At 36.9% G+C, this 20,491-nt stretch overlaps 1 protein-coding gene across 1 annotated transcript; it reads left to right on the forward strand.

Annotated features, from left to right (window-relative positions):
- Positions 1 to 6,167: 6,167 nt before the first annotated feature.
- TDRD15 (tudor domain containing 15) lies at positions 6,168 to 20,129 on the forward strand (the record flags this gene model as incomplete). The annotated part of the gene is given in 6 exon segments (XM_082672192.1): positions 6,168 to 6,305; positions 19,580 to 19,630; positions 19,634 to 19,663; positions 19,665 to 19,860; positions 19,863 to 20,071; positions 20,073 to 20,129. Coding segments are annotated over 6 exon segments (681 nt in total).
- Positions 20,130 to 20,491: the final 362 nt, after the last annotated feature.

Consider the following 20,491-nt stretch of genomic DNA (forward strand, 5'->3'; position numbering starts at 1 on the left):
TAGTGGGAAGCAGCCGCATAGCACAGGGAGATCAGCTCGGTGCTTTGTGACCGCCTGGAGGGGTGGGATAGGGAGAGTGGGAGGGAGGGAGATGCAAGAGGGAAGAGATATGGGAACATATGTATATGTATAACTGATTCACTTTGTTATAAAGCAGAAACTAACACACCATTGTAAAGCAATTTTTTACCCCAAAAAAGATGTTAAAACAAACAAACAAACAAAACATCATGCTCTATCCTCTGTAATCAGGTCCCTGCTGCCCTTAGGCTGTGTCTCTGAACACGCTTCTCAATTTACCACCACATATCACTGATTTGAGTTCTCTGTGCATTTCATGTTATTTTTCTCTTCTTTGCCTTGGTCTATATTATCCTGACATGCCACCATGTCCTCTGTCTCCGCCTGGCCAACTCCTCCTCATCCTTAAAGTCTTAATTCAGTGTCACCTCCTGGAGTTTAGGAGGAGAAAAAGAATTGGAGTTTTCAGGAAATATGATGAAAAGGGACTTGAAGGCTATGAGGATGGAGCTGGATGCCAGAATGAAGGAGAGCTGTGCTGGCAAATGGCAAAGGGCCGGGTGGAAAGGAAAGGAAGCTAGGGCTGTGATGGCAGGATGAAGCCTGGGTTTTGGAGAAGGAACAGGACAGGGAGCTCCGAAGGAAGTTGGGGAGAAGAAGAATGTGGGCTTATGTGGGAAGTCTTAGCCTTCTAGTTGCCGAGGAGGATGCCACGCTGAACCAGGATCGTGTTTCTGGGACCTGAGAGCAGATATAAGGAAATGGGAGCAAATGGTGCTCTTCTATTTAGTACTTAAAATTGTCTAGTGTAACGTAGCTTGTGATACATATACCATTTTGGGAAAACATTTCAACAATATCGTGTTTAACAGCCACAAAGTAATCCGCTGTATGATCTGAATTCCTTATTGTTGAACCTTTACGTTGTTTCTAGTTCACATTATTATAAGCAAAGCCGTATGGAATGTCCCTGCAGCTAGATTTTTGTTCATAGCCACAATAATTTTTTTAAGAGACATGACTAGGGGTGGGAGAGTGGTTCTGGGAAAGGGGAATGCCAGGGCAAAGGATATAAACACTTTTAAAGCTTTGGATATGTAGTTTTTGAATTGCTCCAGTTAACACTTCTACCACAAGTATATGACAGTACCTGCTCACTAACACTGTGTATTTGAAAAAAAAAAGAGGTCAGGTTTAATTGCATCTTAAGTAGAAAAGATATCTTACCTTAGGAAGCGACAGAATGACTGCAGCTGTACAGGCACCGAGAGTGAGATCACAAACAAGTTTGTGCTGCCTCCTGGTGGCACCTAACAAACCAGCATGACAGAAAACCCAGTTAACCTGAAAGGAGACTATCTGAACAAGTTATCAAGAGTTAATTTATTTAACGCTGAAGTTCTAGAAAGTGGGTAGCAGAAACACAGAAAAAATGGACCTGACTTTAGGATACAGGAGGATATGGGAAAAACTAGGGGAAAAATATTCTTACCCACAGTATAGCACATGGCATGACATGCATGATATACTCAGAGATGATTTACTAAACTTAATGATAACAAAAGAAAATTAATGTTCAAATGGCGTGTTCTGAGGAGGGATCACGTGAAGCTTCCATGAAGGGGGTGATGGAAACGACTATATTTTATAGATTTTATATCTGCTTTTCTTACAAGATGGTGAAGGCAATGAGGCACAAAAATTTAAGAGACTTGCCCAGTTCACAGTCTTCTAGAGTAATTGTTTCACTGAAAAGAACACTCTTAATAGTAGCTATGTACTCTGGATCTTAGACTGGTTTAGTGAAGCTGGGTTATTTTTACTTTTGTATGCTTCCTATGTCCAAAACACTGTGCTCCCTATTAAGGACAAAAGAGGAAAGGAAAAGGGAAAGAGGTGCAACAACAAATGACACAGTTGTGGCCCTAATAGGAGCTGTTAATCCACTGCTGTTTTCTAGAGTTCCATTTTCTGCTCTGCTTACGTGTTCCAGGTAATCTCATCTACTCCCAGGACTGCAAATACCACCTGCACAGTAATGTATTTGTTCATTCAACCTTTCACTTAAAGATTCACTGAGGAAAAACAATACATTCAGTATTATTTCTATGAGACTTGATGTTGTAGGAGAAACAGACATCAGTAGTCATACAAATAAATATGTATTTACAGATTATAGTTAGTAAGGGAAAAAGTCCAGGTTGCTGTGAGAAAATATAATTTAGTAGTTCAGTGGTTCTTCAACTTTTTTGCTGTCATACCATTAACGCGCCCATGTCTCTAATGACTGAATGATTGATTGAGGACTTGACTAGATTCTTCAATCTTCATTTTTTTTTTTTTTAAGTGCTAAAATTAGAGACTACTTGGCTTGAATCATCTTTCTTAGCCTCTGGGAAGTTTCATTAAAAGGCCTTATCAAAAATGATCAAATTACATGTGTTATTCTTTCACTTAGATGTGACTGACTTAGCAGATATACTCAGAAAAAATAGTTAATTTCCACAATTTTTTTTCAAAGCTTGTTTTTCTCTTTTTACATTTAGGTATAACATAAAGTATACTTGTCTTAAGCGTACAGATCAGTCAACTTTTAACATAAAGACACTGGTAGCAATAAATCCTGGAGTTGAAGATTTGGTGAATTCAATTTCTAAAAAGTTTCTGCATGTAACCTAATTGCCAAAGTGAGTTCTATTTTCAAATCATTTAGCCAAATCTACCTTGTTTTCTCTCAGATCAATTCTGACTTTCATTTCAAATCAACGTTTTAGTTAAGCATCTCTATGATGATCATCTTATTTCTGAATTCTAATTCGAAGATAGATTGGTAAATAAGGAAAGGACCCTTGCTGTGAGTTTGTAGCCTGGATGAAATGAAGTACTTCTGCTTTAAAATGCCTTACATACATTTTGGGGTTTGATCTAATAGAACTTTCTCTTCGGAACACTGTATTTTTTAAAAACGTCAGAAATGGGGGAAAAAAAAAAAGAAATCTGTTCTTAACTTTGCTAGGGTTGCCAGATAAAACACTGAATGCCCAGCTACATTTGAATTTCAGAAACTAATAATTTTTCAGTGTTTTAGTATATCTGAGGCATCCTGTATTCAAACATTTTTTTGTTATCTGAAATTCAAATTTAACTGGGTTTCTGTATTTTTACTTGCTAAATGTGGCAACCCTACCGGTTTGACTCACATTATGTCTATTAACAAACCAACATGCACCAAAATACTCCATTTTTAATGCTTTGCCTGTCAGAGAAATATGAATAATATAGGGAAAGACACACAGGGAAGTTTCACTGATGCTAAACTAATATTTTGAACTGCTGCCTATTTGTTTGGTCTTCGAGAGGAATTTACACTCCAGGGGAAAGCATAATAATAAATACAGGTACTAGAGACATACTTTTATTTTACAAAGTGAGAACAGGGCAATAGTGAAAGGGAAGGAGAAAAGGAGAATCAATCACCTACTTCGGCTTGTGGGTGGCTTGGTTCTCAATATTAGGAAAGGGTGCACATAAAAGGTGAGGCTCTGGAAATTAACTCCTTTATAGCTATTATGCCTGTGCCCCCTTGGGAAATCTTTGGGCATTTCTAAGTATATGGTAATCCAGTTTGATGACTGCTCACCCAGAGCCTAGGAAAGTCTTCTCAGAGGAGGTGTCATTTAAGCTGAGAAATGAAGGGTGAGTAGGAGTAAATTAAGTACAGGGAGCAGATGGTGTATCAGATGTTCACAGAAACTCCTCCCAGCAGATCTCCGGAAAAATCATATAAGTTAGAAAGGGTAAGGTGATAATTGAAGTTAAAATGTCCCAAGGTCCTTATATTGTTCATGAGGAGGGTAAAGATATTTATTAACTTCAGAATTTGTTCAATTAAATGTGTTATAAATTGTAGGGTGACCACCAAAAGATAGTACCAGAGTGAGTAACTTCCCACGTAGTAGAGAAGAAAATGGCACGTGGGAGTGGGGGTGAGGCAGGGAAGGACACGTTCAGTAAAAATTCAACTTCAAAGAAAGCATCAATGGAGAAACCTAGAAAACGCAACAAAAGCTTAAAGTAGTAGAAATGAAGCACAAAATACCAGAAAGCACAATCAATGTCAATGAACCAAAAAAAATGCTTCTAATGCTGCATAAATAAACATCAAATAAACACACAAAAAGCAAGCAAACCCTGACCTACATGTTGTTTACAAGAAACACACTTAAAACATAAGGACACAGAGGTTCCTAGGCGAAACATAGAGAAAGATAAGCCAAGGCAAATACCAACTAAATGAAAGTTGGCATGGTTAAATCAATATCAGGAAAAACAGACTTCAAGACAAAAATTTTCTGGACTTGAAAAAGGTGATTACAAATTGTTAAAATGAGAAAATCACCAGGAAGAAATTTTAAACCTTTACATGCTTTATAAACATGGATTCTAAATATAGAAAGGGAAAATTGGTAGCCTTAACAGAAGCTGACAGAAATCACTTTCTTTACCTGATAGAGCTGACAAAAACATCAGTAAGGATATAGAACACTTGAACACAATTAACTACTTGATCTAATGTTTACAACATGATCAGATACTAGGGTATGAAGGAAATCTGAAGACATTTTAAGTGATTGATATTATACAGACCAAGTTCTCTGACCATAATGTGGTTAATTAATGCAAGTAAGTTATAGATGAATATCAAAAAGCTTCCACATATCTGGAAATTAAGAAAAACTGTCTTTGACCCATAGACTACAAAAGAACTCTCAATAGGAATTAGAAAAATTTAAAGCTGAATGATAATGAAAGTATGCCACAAAAACCTAAAGGATACATCTAAAGCAGTACAGGAAGATTAATAGCTTGCACTTTTTAGGAAAGGAGAAGTTAAAAATAAAGACAGTCAACACTCAACAGAAGAAGTTGAAAATTAGTAGGATAAACTAAAATATGTTTTTAAAAAGGAAAGAATACAAATAAGGAAAGAAATACAAAAGAGAACAACAATTAGAACAAGAAAAACCAATCGAAAAAATTAATAAGATTTGTCAAGAAAAAACTGAGAAGACATAAATGAACAAAGTACAGAATAAAGGAGGAAATGGTCAGGCACAGACTTTAAAATAATATGCTTGTATTATTAAAACCATACATTAATAAAGTTGAAAACCTAGGGGAAATGGATACACTTATAGAGAAAAAAAGATGACAAAATTCATTCGAGGAATAGAAAACGTCACTAGACCTGTGGGCATGAAAGAATTTATATGGGAGTCACAGATTTCTGTCTTCCCCAAAACACCCACACCTAGATGACTTCGTGGCTGTTCTTTTTTTCAAGGAACTGTGAATTAACTTGTAATATAAATTTCTACCTAATACAGAAAAACAGTGACTGTGGCACACAGCTCTTTTTAGGTTAGTGTAATTTTTTTAAATTAATTTTTCTTTTTCTTTTGAAATAACTTCAAACATACAGGAAAGATACAAGAGTAGAAAGAACATACCCCTCCCCCGCAAACACCCCAAATTTGAAAGTAAACTGCTGACATCATACCCAATCACTCCCAGTACTTCAGTATCTATTTTCTACAAGCAAGGGCTTTTTCATACATAATCCCCAAACACCCTTTGAGATCAGGAAGTTAACATCATAAATGACTACTATCTATTTCATAGATCCAATTCCAGTTTCTACAAAATAGAGAAATAGAACTAAACGCAGTAACATACATAAATACCTGATTCACAGGTGCTCAATAAATGGCCGTTACTTTCACCAGTCCGTAAATTCACTGGGGGCTCCTGGGCTTCTTTCTTGCGCAGCCACCGCGGAGGTCTGCGTGCTCTGCAGTCTTCGCACAACCAGAGAAGTGGGGTGACCGCCCCGCCCCGTGCCACATCCACGCGACAATCTACACCCTTTACCCCCCCCCCCCCCCAGCCCAAAGACCTTCCACAAGGCTCTAACCCAGGACTTAGCCGGGCCCTGAGAGACAAGGCTGTGACGATGCTCACCTGGAGCTAGAAGCTCAGATTGGGAACCGCCCTGCCCGGGACCCGGGCAGCTATTGTCTTCGGGCTGGAGGAACTAGGCGCAGCTGCGAGCCTCCCGCTGTGCCCGCGGCCTTCACGCCCTGCGCATGCGCCCCGCGGCGAACGAGGGCCGAGAACACGCTTTAAATGTGCCGCCATCTTGGGCTGTGGCTGTCTCCCGGGTGCTGCGGACAGAACTGCGTGACCTGCGCACAGAACTGCGTGACCGGCGCTGGCCGCTCTCTGTAAGTCCGTGCTTTACTTTTTAATGGTCAGCCTGCTGTAGGCAGTATTGTTTTCTATGGTGTCCGGTCTGCAGCCCCTCTACCCCTTTGTTCCTTGAGCCGTCGTGGCTTTGGCCTCAGGAGCGGGGCCGGCCCTCAGCCCTCGGTCTGTTGTAGGATCCTGTCAGCTCCGCGACCTCCCTGCCTCATATCGGCGTTTGTTAGTCGGCTCCCTGTGGGTGCCGGGTATCGTTGACATGAAAAATGCCATTTTCAGAGAGGGTGTATCCCCCAGGGTCGGCTCAGTGATGGCTGATAGTGTTGCCCGGGGGCTGTTACTGTGGAGGTCAAAAGGCATCAAGTCAGAGTGTGGAGGTGCTCTTCAGAAGAAACTGAGTTTTGCTGAGTCACTTGATTGATGTAATACTTTAATACAATTCAAGAATAACTTTCTACCTTTTAGAATTTAGGGAAAAACGTGCCAGCCCTTTGCAGTATAGCAGCTAAACAGAAGGTGAAGTTCATCCCCCCCTCCCGTTTTGCCAATTCCAACTCGTGATTTATCCTTCATCCCTTCATCTGTTTGCAGAGAGACACATATTCCTGTACATATGTAGGATATAATTTTTATTTTCTGAACCTTACTCAGGCCCCACCCCCCGCAACTTAACAGGATTCCTAAGACCTGTTCATCAGAGCCAATAAAAATAGATGTAATTTAGCGCTTTTCAGTAGTAACCCAAAGAATGAGATGCTCCGTAATTTATTTTACTCTTCCACCATTAATAAACTTTAGGTTGTGTGTGTGAGTAAAATTTATTTTACTCTTCCATCATTAATAAACTTTAGGTTGTGTTCAGCTTTACTGAAGTATAAGTGAGGTACAACAAACTGTACGTGAAGTGTACAATTTGACATATGACAAATGTATATGCCCCTGAAACTACTATAATCGAGATAATAAATATATCCATCACCCCCAAGAGTTTCTTCTGCCCCCTCACTATAGATTAGTTTGCATTTTCTAGAAATTTTACGTAAATGGAATACAGTGTATATTCCCTTAGCTTTCTTTCACTCAGAATAATTACTTTTGAGATCCATCTGTGTTGTGGTGTGTATCGATGCTTTGTTCCTTTTTATTGCTGATTAGTTTCCATTGTGTGGCGTACAGTCGTATGGTTCCATTTTTACTTCAGGAACAAACTGGTCATTCAGATTTGGATATTTTGCAGGCATTTTCTTGAAAATGAGTAAAGTGAGCTTGACACTTTAAGGAAACAGCTGATGGTGTTTGTCAATGATAAAATTCAGGCTTTAAAGCCCTAATTGGAAAGGTGGAAAACTTGTGCCTGTCACGGCAAGCTTTGACGACTTCCCAGTATTTGAGTTTTTTAATGAGGTTGGTGGTGATATTAATTTGATTTAAGATGTTGGGTAATGTGCTATGTCAGTATATGGAAGTTCTGTATAACTGAACCAGTATTTTCAAATGAATCAATGTAATATCTTTTAAAATCATTCATGTTTAAAAATTCCATTCAAAATGCATGATAGACTAAGGGAGTTTAAGGTAACAGTACAAAAAGTTTATTTATATGGTTTAATATTTCATGTTGTAAATAATTTTTAAGAAATGACCACTTATAGAGTTTTTGTGAAAATCAAAAAAAGACTATCCTCAGTTATAATAAAAAAGCTGTTAAAGCGTTCCTCCCTTCTTTGAGTTGGCCAAAAAGTTTGTTTGGGTTTTCCTGTAAGATGAAAACCTGAACAAACTTTTTGGCCAACCCAATACATTATCTGTGTGTGGCCAGCTTTTATTCACATACTTTACCCAGAGCAACCTATTGCAACATACTGAATGCAGAAGCAGCTGTGAGAATACAGCTACTTTCTATTAAGCAGACATTGAGATTTTCAAAAATTGTAAAGCCATATTACTCGTTAAATTTTTTTGGTTCTGAAAAAAATATTTCATGAAAATATTAACATTTAATGGGTTTATTGTTATTTGAAAGTGAGTTCCTAAATATTTTATTTATTTATTTTTAAAATGTTGAGCCTTCTTTTAATTTATTTATTTTTATTTTTGGCTGTGTTGGATCTTCGTTTCTGTGCAAGGGCTTTCTCTAGTTGTGGCAAGCGGGGGCCACTCTTCATCGCGGTGCGCGGGCCTCCCACTGCCGTGACCTCTCTTGTTGTGGAGCACAGGCTCCAAACGCGCAGGCTCAGTAGTTGTGGCTCACGGGCCTAGTTGCTCCGCGGCAGGTGGGATCCTCCCAGACCAGGGCTCAAACCCGTGTCCCCTGCACTAGCAGGCAGATGCTCAAACACTGCGCCACCAGGGAAGCCCAAGTTCCTAAATATTTTAAAATTTTCTGTTATTTCTAATGTGGTGAATGTTGACAGAAGCCAGATAAATGCTCTTTGGGTTATGTCCTAGCTGGGGTTGCTGTAACAAAATACCTTAAACTGAATGGCCTATGAACAAGAGAAACCTATTTCTCACAGTTCTGCAGGCTGGGAAGTCCAACATCAAGGAGCTAGCAGATCTGATGTCTGGTGAGAGCCTGCTTCCTAGTTTATAGATGGCTGTGTTTTCATTGTATGCTCACACAGCAGAGAGCAGAGAGAAGCAAGCTCTTGTGATTCTTATCATTAATCACTAATTAGTGAAGAACACTGATTACATTCACGAAGGCTCAATCCTCATAACATCATCTTATCCCCTCACATTGGGAGATAGAGTTTCAACATATGAATTTGGGGAGAGAGGACACACAACCTCAGTCCATAACAGGGTCCTCGTTAACTTTTAGGTGTATAAAAGGGTCCTGAGGCCAAATATTTGAGAACCACTCGTTTAATGGAACTTTTTTTGGTGCTAGAGAAAGAGGAGTTGGGGGGTGGCTAGAGACAACTAAATTAGAGGAAGCTTGCTGTTTTAAATAGTGGTCAGGGAATGCTTCACCGGGAAGGAAACATTTCTGACCAAAAACTTGAAGGAGGTGAGGGAGCAAGCTGTGCTTTGGGAACAAGAGGCTCAGAACCCAGAGGCAAGAAGTTCAAGGATTGGCAAGATACTGTAGCTGCAGTGTGATGAGTGTGATAGCAATAAGGTAAGAGAAAACGTGGGAGGTCCTGGTGGTGGTGATAGCCGTTAGATCTCATAAGGAGAGGACTTCATAAGCCATTGTGGTTTTAGTTTTTAGGAGCTACTGAATTTCTTGAGCCCAGTAGTGCATGTTGTGGTCTTATATTTTAAAAAAAGATCATTCTGGTTACAGTGTTGAGAATAGTCATGAATGGGGGTAGGGTAGAGTTAAGGATAGAAGCAGGAAGACAAGTTAGGAATGCAGTATTACAGATGACAGGAAGGTAGTTTGGGCCAGGGTTGTAGCAGCAGAGATGGAAGAAAGTGTCAGAATTTTTCTGTGCTGTGAAGATGAACCTAATAGGATTTCCTGATGGATTGTGTGTGGGATGCAAAGAAGTGGAGTCAAGGGTGATTGAAGATATTTGGCCTGAGCAAATCTTTTTTATGTGGTAGATTATATTGACTTTTAATTGATGTCAACTTTGTTATACCTTCATTTTTTTGTCTGTGATTTTCTAAAATTTTAATTTTTTTTGTAGCCTCTAGGTTTTATCTCTTGAAGAAAGCTTTAATGTAAGATTAGATTATTTTCTACTAATTCTCTTAGATGGTTTTAAAAAATTAGTTCTTTATCTGTTTGGGATTTGTTTTTGCTTTTGGTTAAACATTTTCTCAACCTCTGCAATATTGTCACTTTGGTGTGGATAATTGTTTTTTTGTGGGAGGTTCTTCTGTGCATTGTAGGATATTTAGCAACATCTCTGGCATATACCTACTATATGCCTGTGGGAACGCCTGCCCTGACCCAGGCCCAGTTATGACAAGGGAATATATCTCCAGACATTGTCAAATATTCCCTGTGGGACAATATTGTCCCTGGTTAAGGAACTACTTCAATAAAGAATGTTTTTTTAAAAAAATTGAAGCCCTGATTTTGAAATACATAATTTGAAAAGTTCTCTATGCTGTTTTATTTCTCCTGCATCAATATCCTGAATATTGATATTCAGGATAGAATATCAAAGACCTGAATCTAGAAACCATTTAGAATGTATGGAGGAGATAGGAGGAGGAAAACCACGGCACAGATGCTTAACTTGAGCCACTCTTTTGGAACATGGTAACCTTGCCACAATACTAGTCAGAGTTTGACCAGAATTATCTTAAATTTTGAAAAAGGAAGAATAAGCTCATTCTTTCCCATAAGGGTGCTTTACCTGTTTTTGTTTGTATTTTTGGTTTTGGATTTCAATCTTTCACCTTTTATTTCTTGTCCATGGTTACATGGGTTAGTTGAAAGAGCAGTGTGAAACAGTGGGAGTAATGTACATGGAGAACTGGACTGAATCAGAAAACATAAGTTCAGACTCCTAAATTTCCTTTGTCTTCACTTTTTTGATCTGAAAAATGAAAATCTTATTGAAAAGATCAGTTAAACTAATGTACTGGAAACTTTTTAAAAAATGTAAAGCATTATAAGGAGCTCTTAATATAAGGAAAGATATCCAAATTCCTTTTAGAAAATTTACAAATTTAAAATTTTAAATTATTTATATGGCTCAACTATATTTCTCTTGGACACCCCCCCCGCACTGGTCTAGACTTATTAGATGTGAATTCATAGAAAACAAATCCCAAAACAGTAAGAGTGACATCATCTATAATATGTATTCTATAGAATCAGGGAATTTTAGTATAGGAAGGGCTTTCCATATCAATTTTAATAGTGTTTATAGATTGTATTTTTGCAAACCTTAGGGGAACTGTGATGCTGTGGATTTTTGACGTAAATTTAATTCATGAGTTTGTGAATTTTGAATTTAACTTTTAAAAATAGTATGCTTTTTTAAGAAGAAATAAAACATTTAAATATATACTAAACTTAAAAGCAGCGATGAGCACTAGTTAGTGCCATCAGATTAATTTGTTAAGTTGTGGCTCTACTATATTTGAACTTATCTGTATCTGATCATGTATAATTGTAGAACTATTATATATGTCTGAGCCTGATTTTTTCCCCAATACTGTTATCTAACACAATATTAAGGCAGATTATATGATGGAGCTGCTATAGGACTGTGTTCATCAGAATGGTTTCATTATTCTATTTACTGGCTTTGTAATTAAATTGTATAAATTTATGAAATTATTAGAACACCACTTGTGAATCTAATTTATAGATGTTTTATGTTTTCTGTTAACTTTTTGCACCTTAGGTTAGGTTAAGAAGGATTTCTCCTATTGCAAAAAAAAATAAAAAGGTTAGAAAAATCCTAAATTAATTCAACCCTCTCATTTTACAGATTTAGAATCTGATTCTAAGCAAAAACAGTTCCCCACATTTCATACTATTAATTGAGTCTTAAGTAAAACTCAAGTTTTCTGATGTCCTACTCTTGTGTACACAGAGTAAGTACTTTCTGTGAATATGTTAATATTTTAAGGAGTATAATATTGAATAGAGTTTGGCTCTAGAACGTCTTTATTTAAGTTATATTTTTAAATAATTGTCCCTTGTATAAAATAATTGGTTTGGTTTTAAATTTCCTGTTTATTTTTTTCCCCTAATTTTCTCTGAGTTGTTATAGTTTGATCTTCAGATACACAAGGGGAGGAGCTTTATCCATGACCCAGGGAACCTTCTTCATAATTCTATTGAGCAAGCGTTGGAGAGGCAGGTGAAGAAAGCTGATTGACATTCACAGAATAGGTTATTCTGTCTACCTGATTAAGAATCTTTTCCATAGTGAGCCCTTTGGTGTGCATCACATGAGACCTACAGATTTTCTTCATGTGCCAATTCTGAGAGGCTAATCCACATGCCTCTTCTTTAGACTTGTTTTGTTAACAAATCCTCCAGTCTTGCTCCTTCAGAATTACTAATCATCCTGCAGAAATTATTAATTATTGCCTACTAATATGCATAAGTTCTTAAGCAGTTTCTTTTTCAGGCAAAATAGATGTATTGGTAGTCCTGTCACCTGTGAATATTTCCTGGAATGCAGTGCTTCAGCAGTCTGTTTCTGGAAGTTAATGCCACTAACTTCCAGATTTCCAGAGCATGCGCAAATCAGGCTCAGATTTTTTTACCGCCTCCCTCTGTGAAACTCCCCATGAGGCCATTTATACTGTTTGAGGGGGGGATAGCAGTGTGGAGGAGCAGGCTTCTGGTGGTTTGAGTATCCTGACCACGCGTATTCCTTTGGGCTTTCTTTGGCTTATTTGGTCAATACCCTATTCATTTAATAAAGGAGTCCTTTTGGCAACATTTGCTTTTTATACCTAAAGAGTGTATTGTTCCTGAAAGACTTATGTATTTTTTTCTTTTTCCTGTTTACTCAGGTGAATAGTCACAAGACCCTTTGGGTAAATGCCAGGAAGAATGTTCTTGGTATATTCAAGTACATTCAAGCACAGGATCCTTTCTTAACAGTACTTGGTCTTCCCTTCATGTAAGGTATTATAGGTCTATAAACTGACTAAAGTCTGGGAATTGAGTAGAGACCTGTGACTTTAAATAATGGCGGCTTATTCTGATATGAATCTTTAGTGTATATCACTCATTGATTTTTATTCTTAAGGACTCCAGGGTCAAGTGAGTATTGTCTGGAATCTGTATAGATCAAACCATGCTGATTATCACACCAAATTAATTATCTAGGAGGAAATAAAAACGATACTCAGTACCCAGAAAACCCTAAGTCGTACCTTTTTCTCTAGCTTTCCAGTGGCCTGTTTCACTTTGTGGACTTGGGTCTTAAGTCTTAGAAATGGCTTCTGTTATTTTATCTCTGAGATAACAACATTTATACTTTGATAAGTTTTTATATTCCTGTCCTTCATGCTTCTCTTCCATCTTTTTATCCTTTTCTTCTGAGTTTTTGGGTATTCTCTCAAAATATTCTTGTAGTCTATTTATTTTTATTTTGTGTTGGCTTTCCCCTTTGCAGTTTTGAATCTTACGTGTGTGTAGTTTTTCCTAATTTCGGTTGTTGCATCTTAATGACTACTTAGTCATATAAAAATGCATTATTCTCTTTTGGGCTTTTTAAAAACAGGAATCAGACTTTTGAAAAACAATTTTTTTTGCTGTTTCCTTCAATACATTTATTCCCGAGGGGAGCATTTCCTTGGTTTCTTTTAAGTGGTTCCCTCATTTGTTTAGCTCTAGTACTTTCTCTCTCTCATCCTCACAGAAAGAAATTGTCAACTATTAACTCAGAGTCTAGAGGGAGTTGGACTGTGTTGGTTCTTACCTGAATTTGGGGACTATTTTATACTTCTTGAATATTTGCATTACAGTTTTTAGGATCCCAGCAATCTAGAGAAAATTAGCTGGAGCCATAGTTATAGTAGAGAGCTTTGCCTCTGTGCTAAAGATTTCTTTTCCTCTCCCCCTCCCTCCATACTTTTTGTGGGTACCCATGTCAGTGACAAGGCCTGGATGTACTTAACCTGCCTCAGGGTCTTTCCATGCCTGTCTTTCCTTACTGGTGTCCGGGACTCAGCCAGTTGCCCTCAGAGAAGAATCCTGGAGTTGTATAATGATGCTGATAGGGTCCCAAATATTGCTAATTGACACAGAGTGGGGAGTGTGAACAGTGTGCCCCCTGTTGGTTCACCATCCAACCTTGCTTCTAACACTCACCCCCTTGAATTAGGGGTTGTTGGAAGAGGTCTGAATGAGGGAAAGTAGTTTTCTTACAGGAGGGGAGGAGTTTTTCCAGTAGTTTTTATTTGGCTTCCTTTTATTATACCATATCAGTCCATTATCTAGTAGAAATTTGTTAGTCTCTGAAAAATATTGCTTTTTTTCTGTTTTCCAGTGATTATATATATTCTCCCTATTTTTTATGTTCTTTTGGTTGTTTCAATGGAATTTTTTGAAAGTGTGGAAGGCAGTGAACAGTTAAATGCATTTTGTTTCTCTTCATCTTGTCCAGTGTATATAACTTTTACCAACATGTTCAGTTTGGTAAATGCAGGCAAAGAATTATTTTTAAGATTTGTGTTTATATACATATAAGGCTAATTTCATTTAATTTTGACAGCTGTCTGTCCAGAAGCTAATAGGTACTTATTATTTGCTTTTTAGAAAGTGGATTCTACATCTCTGTTACCAACATTTTTAGATGTGGATCTGACAATATCACATATAGAATGTTTTCCCAAGGACGTTCTGGTGAAATTTCAAGGCAGAAATAATAGTGAATGTGAGTTTGACTACCACATATTACAGAGGGAAATACAGGATATTCCAAAAGTAAAAAATAATGTGGACATTGATGCATTTTGTTTGGTAGAAGAAAGAATATCAGGAGAATGGCAGAGAGGAAGAGTTGTGGAAAAGAAAAATGATCTGTATACTGTGCTCCTCATAGATCGCGGAGAAGAACTGAGAGTTGACAGTACGCAGGTTGCTTCAGCCTGTGGCAACTTATTTGATCTACCACCATGGGAAATGTTTGGCATTTTTGCCAACATATTACCAACTGGGGGAAAATGGTCTCCTAAGGCTTTGAATTACTTCAAGTCATTGGTAGGACTACAAGTGAAAGGTTGTGTACGAGCTATTTTGCCTCTTCAGATGATTCTTCTTGAAGTGCCAAAAATTATATCCCAGGTTCTTGAATTACAATTAGGGAGACTTACTGATGGAGATTCATTTTGTCTTATTGTGGAAATGGTAAAAGAATTCCCCAAACAAATGCCAGATTCATTACAACATAAAAGACCTGAATTATCATTAAGTAATAATACTTATACTTACTTGATATTCAACGTGTTCTGGATAATTTGCAACCATGTTTGTCAGTAGGCAGCATTGAAAGTGTAAAAGTATCATCTGCCGTGAGCCCAAGTAAATTTTATTGCCAACTAATTAAATGGATTCCCGAGTTAGAAAACTTGACAGTGTGTTTGACTTTGCATTATGATATTATCAGTCAAGAAGGTAGTCCCACATGTGATAATTTTGGAGTACTTTGTGTTGCCAAAAGGAGAAATGGACAGTGGCATAGAGGAATTCTTTAGCAATTCTTCTTGCCCAATTCTTCAGCAATTCTTCTTGCCCAATAATCAAGTGAAAATTTGGTTTATGGATTATGGCAGTAGTGAGGCTATACCCTCAATTCACGTAAAGAAACTTAAACAGGATTTTATTTTAGTACCATTATTTTCATTTCCGTGTTCTCTGACATATTTACACAGTCCAGAGATGCAAGAAAATTTCAGCTAAGTGTATTTAAATAAGCCTTGTTAGGACAAATAGTATATGCACACCTTGATTGGTTCAGTAAGGATGAGCATTTGTATTATGTAACATTACAAACTCAAGAGTCTACAATTACTTCTAAGTGTCTGCTAAAGACCGTAGGCATCCAAGTACTTTGTCCAGTGTCTGATTCAAAAATCTCAAATATGTTGAGGGAGACTAGTGCCTCAGATGTAAACGGCTTTGCAGTTGAGAGTTTTATTGCAAATACTGAATGATCAATAGATTCTCTAAATAAAAAAGACACTTTGAAAGTAGATTTTCCTATTAAAACTGTAGAACTGGAGATAGAAGCTATCTACATAGCTTTTGTAGCATATGTATTAAACCCATCAAATTTCTGGATATGTACTAATGAACATCAAAATGAATTTCAAGATATAATGAAAAATATAAACAAATTTTATGATTTGTGTGAAAATGATGAACTGATTCTAAGAATTCCAGAACCTGGATTATTTTGTTGTGCTAGATACAGCAAGGACAGACGTTTTTATAGAGCTGTCATTACTGAAATTAATGGTTATAAAATTAATGTTTATTTCTTGGATTACGGAAATACTGATTCCATACCATTTTTTGATGTAAAAATTTTGCTTCCAGAGTTTTGTGAGTTGCCTGCCTTAGCCATGTGTTGTTCACTTGCATATATATTTCCCGTTGAAGATTTATGGATGAAGGTAGCAGTTGATTATTTTTAAAAAATTGTCTTGAACAAAGCAATTTTGCTTCAAAGAAGTATACTGTAAATATTCAGAATATTGAAGCCTCAGAAAATATTGATGTTGTCTCTCTTATGTTACAAGCTGGATATGCAGAATATTGGGAAGTAGAACCAGAATGTTGTACAAAATCTGTAAGTGAATATTCAGTGTTAAATTTAAAATCTAAAAACAAAGTAAATATTAAGAAAGTTATATCTGCCCTTGAAGGACCTAAACCTGAAAAGTACCGTTCAGATAAGCTAAAAGGAAGTAACTTTTCTTTGTTAAAGTCCCCAGCTGTTAACTTCCTAGATTTAAAAAACCCTTTCACCTTGTCTGTGAGACGTGAGTCACCATGGCCTTATAAAGAATATGTATTTAAACCAGGAACAGTCCTTGAAGTTAAGTGTTCTTACTATTATGGCCCAGGTGACTTCTCATGCCAGCTGCAATGTAAGTTAGAAGACTTAAAATTACTGAATTATTGGAACAACTTCAGGATTATTATAGTGTTCATTCTGATCTTTATCAGATTGGGCAGATTGCTTGTGTTGCTAAGTATTCTAAAGATGGGAAGTGGTATAGGGCTGCTATTTTGACTCAAGTATCAAAAAAGGAATTTGATGTTGGGAGCTTCCCGGGTGGCGCAGTGGTTGGGAGTCTGCCTGCCGATGCAGGGGACACGGGTTCGTGCCCCGGTCTGGGAAGATCCCATGTGCCGCGGAGTTGCTGGGCCCGTGAGCCATGGCCGCTGAGCCTGCGCATCCGGAGCCTGTGCTCCGCAACGGGAGAGGCCACAACAGTGAGAGGCCCGCATACCGCAAAAAAAAAAAAAAAGAATTTGATGTGGTACTTGTTGATTATGGTTACCAGGAAAGAGTTTTAATTAAAGATTTTTCTGCTTTTAAACCATGTTTCCTTGTTTTAGAAGGTCAGGCCTTCAGATGCAGTCTTAACCATTTAGTTGAACCCATTAGTTGTAAAGTATTCAATTGGACGAGAGAAGCATGCAGAGACCTTGGGAATTTTATTTCTTCATTTAGAGGGTTATTGACTTGTGTCATCTATGCCTTAGTTCTTATATATCCAAACTGTTTATGTAATTTGGTGGATTTACAATCTCCATTTGCTAGTGCAAGAGAATTTCTTAATCATGGCTCTGCACAGTATAGTACAGTATCAAAGCCATTTCCATCTTCAGTTAGTCTTTACAGTTATTCTTCCTTCAATATAAAAATTGGAAGTGAGGAAGAAATATATATATCTCACATATATAGTCCCAAAAAGTTTTATTGCCAACTTAGTAGAAATAATAAAGACCTAGAGATGACAGAAACAAAAATCACAGAGATTAGTAACCTCAGTCAGTGCCACAAATCTGATTTTAGTAAAATGAGATTGTGTATATCTAAGTATGTAGAGGATGGTCTACCTTATAGAGCTTTAGCGATGCCGACAGGTTCATTATCTGACTTCCTGGTATATTTTGTGGACTTTGGAAATAAGCAATTAGTAGAAGAAAGTATGTTGAGGGATGTTTCAGATGAGTTATCAGAGTTGCTGTTTACACCTATGCAAGCTATTAAATGTTTTTTGTCAGATCTTAGAGATGTAGATATTCCAGCAGAAATCAATAGCTGGTTTGAAGATAATTTTTTGGGAAAACCATTAAGGGCAATAATATTGTCCAAGGAGCCAGATGGCCAGCTTGGTGTAGACTTATATGATGGATATCAACATATAAATCAGAAAATTAAAATGTTGATTCATGCTTATGGAGAAAAACATTGTGGCCAAGCACAATGTGTGGAAAAGCGTCCTAAAACAAATGAGAAACTTGCTGTTTCCTTGAAAGGCAAAATAGAAAACAATTATCACCATAGTACAATAAGTAAAACTAGTCTAATAACATATTCTGAAAGCAAAATAGATCAGTTAATGAATCCCAAAAGTATATATGGCAGGCGTTTGAAACCATCAGTTTGTTATAAAGTTGAACTTGTGTCAAAAAACAAGGTGAAGAAGTCTTTGAATGATGGATTTAAAAATAAAGGTGTAAAAATTGCCCCTGGGTCTGCACATATTCTTGATGAAAGTGATGTGGACCAGAAATCAGTAAGGGTTGTATCACAGTCTTTTATCAGAGAATTAAATCAGGCAGCCTCACAAAACACATATAATATCATGCTAGACCACAGATTAAAGACCTTCCTCAACCCAAAATTTACTTGAATGCCAAAGTTAAAGAATATGTTTCTAATATAAGTAATCCAGCAAGTTTCCATATTCAGCTTGCCAAGACTGAAAATGTAATCATGAGCCTAGCGGATGCTCTAAATGCAAGAAGAGCCAATACAGTGAAAGAGAGAAAATCAGTCAAACCTGTGGTGGGAGATCTTGTAGTTGCAGAATACTCTGGTGACAATGCCATTTTAAGAAAATTTTACTAGGAAATTCTTTTGAAGTGGAATTTATTGACTATGGTAACATTGGAGTAGTAAACACATCAAAAATTTATGAAATTAAGAAGGAATTCTTAACTATTCCTCAGCTAGGAGTTCATTCTTTCCTTAGTGGAGTAAAGTAGAATGAGCCTGATGAAATATGGTACAGCAAAACTGTGGATTATTTTGATTCAAGAGTAATAAAACAGTTTCTTGTGAGTTTTTGAAAAAGCATGAACAGAAATGGGAAGTAAATATAATTTGTGATGAAAATGTGTCATTAATGAACTCCTGAAATGGACAGCATGTTCAAAACTACAGAAAACAGTATTGCAAATCCCTAAGGTTGTCTCTCAAAAGGTGAGCCCTATTGATAAAGAAAGGAAGGAAGGACCATCAAATGAGTATGAAGGTTCTATGATCCTTCAACCATCCTACCAACAACTGGTTAATATTCCTTTTGAAGAGTTAAAACCTGGACAACTTGAAAAGGCTGAAATACTTTATGTTGCAAAATGTGGGATATTTTATGTGAAGTTATCTAAAAATAAAAAGATTTTATCAGATTTAACAGTATTAATTACTAAAGGAGTAAAAAACCCTCTTTTTTATCAATGGAAAATATTGAAAAAGGCTTAGAATGCTTGGTAAAATCTAAAAAAACTTTGAAGTGATATCAATCAAAAGTAGGAAAAAAGTGTGTTGATAAGAAAGTGCTTGTTTTTTTAGTAGATCATGGTAGGTATGAAATAGTGCCCTTATGTAATACCAAGGTGTTTATTAATGAAAGCAGAAATATTCCAAGACAAGCTGTGCCTTGTAAATGAATTTGGTTTGAACATTTTAGGAACATTGCCATTTGAGTCCATTGTGTGCTTAGTTGCTCATTTGGAAATAAACATCCTTTTTCTGAAATATTTAGACTCTGCCTGGGAAGTAGAAATTTTGATAGATGGCCTGTTACTTTTGGAATATTTAAATTTAAATACAGTTCATGTTGAAGAAAACAAATTTAGATCTTCAGAAGTTATTTTCAACGTCGAATCTAAGACTCCTGTATCACATGTACAATAAGATCATTTACTTGGTCAGAACTCCAAAATGGTGGGCAATATTCTGGTATTGCCACTGCTGTTTCTGATCCATCAGACTTCTTTGTTCAGTTAGAAGATTTCTTTGACATAATGAAATCTCTCTTTATGTTGCTTTCTGATCTACCAGAAGACTTAGAAACAGTGCCTCAAGAGCACATAATTCCAGGTTCTAAGTTGTTTGTTCAAATATGAATTGGAAGATCAGTGGAATAGGGTAGAAATTTCTTAAGTCTCTGATCAGTCTTCTTGTATTGATTGACTATGGATTTTCTGTTTACATACTTTATTCAGATATAAAAAATCTTAAAGTTGTTCCTGAGGAACTTCTGAATTTGCTGAGGCTAAGTTATCCTTGCATCTTATATGGTATCTTACCTGCTAAAGGGAAGCATTGGAATGAAGAAGCCAAAAGTTTTTTTCAAGATTTCCTGAGTAAACCAGGCTTAGTTTTTTAGTTTAGGGAATACAGTTTTGAAACAAAACTGAAGGTAGATATCATTCATGAGAAAAATACTTTGGCAGATATGTTAGTTGACTCTGGTCTTGCAATTTATTCTAAAGATTCAGATCATCTCAATGCAGTTACTGCTA

The sequence above is a fragment of the Grampus griseus genome (assembly GCF_964374135.1).
Source record: "Grampus griseus genome assembly, chromosome: 15".
Taxonomy (NCBI): domain Eukaryota; kingdom Metazoa; phylum Chordata; class Mammalia; order Artiodactyla; family Delphinidae; genus Grampus; species Grampus griseus.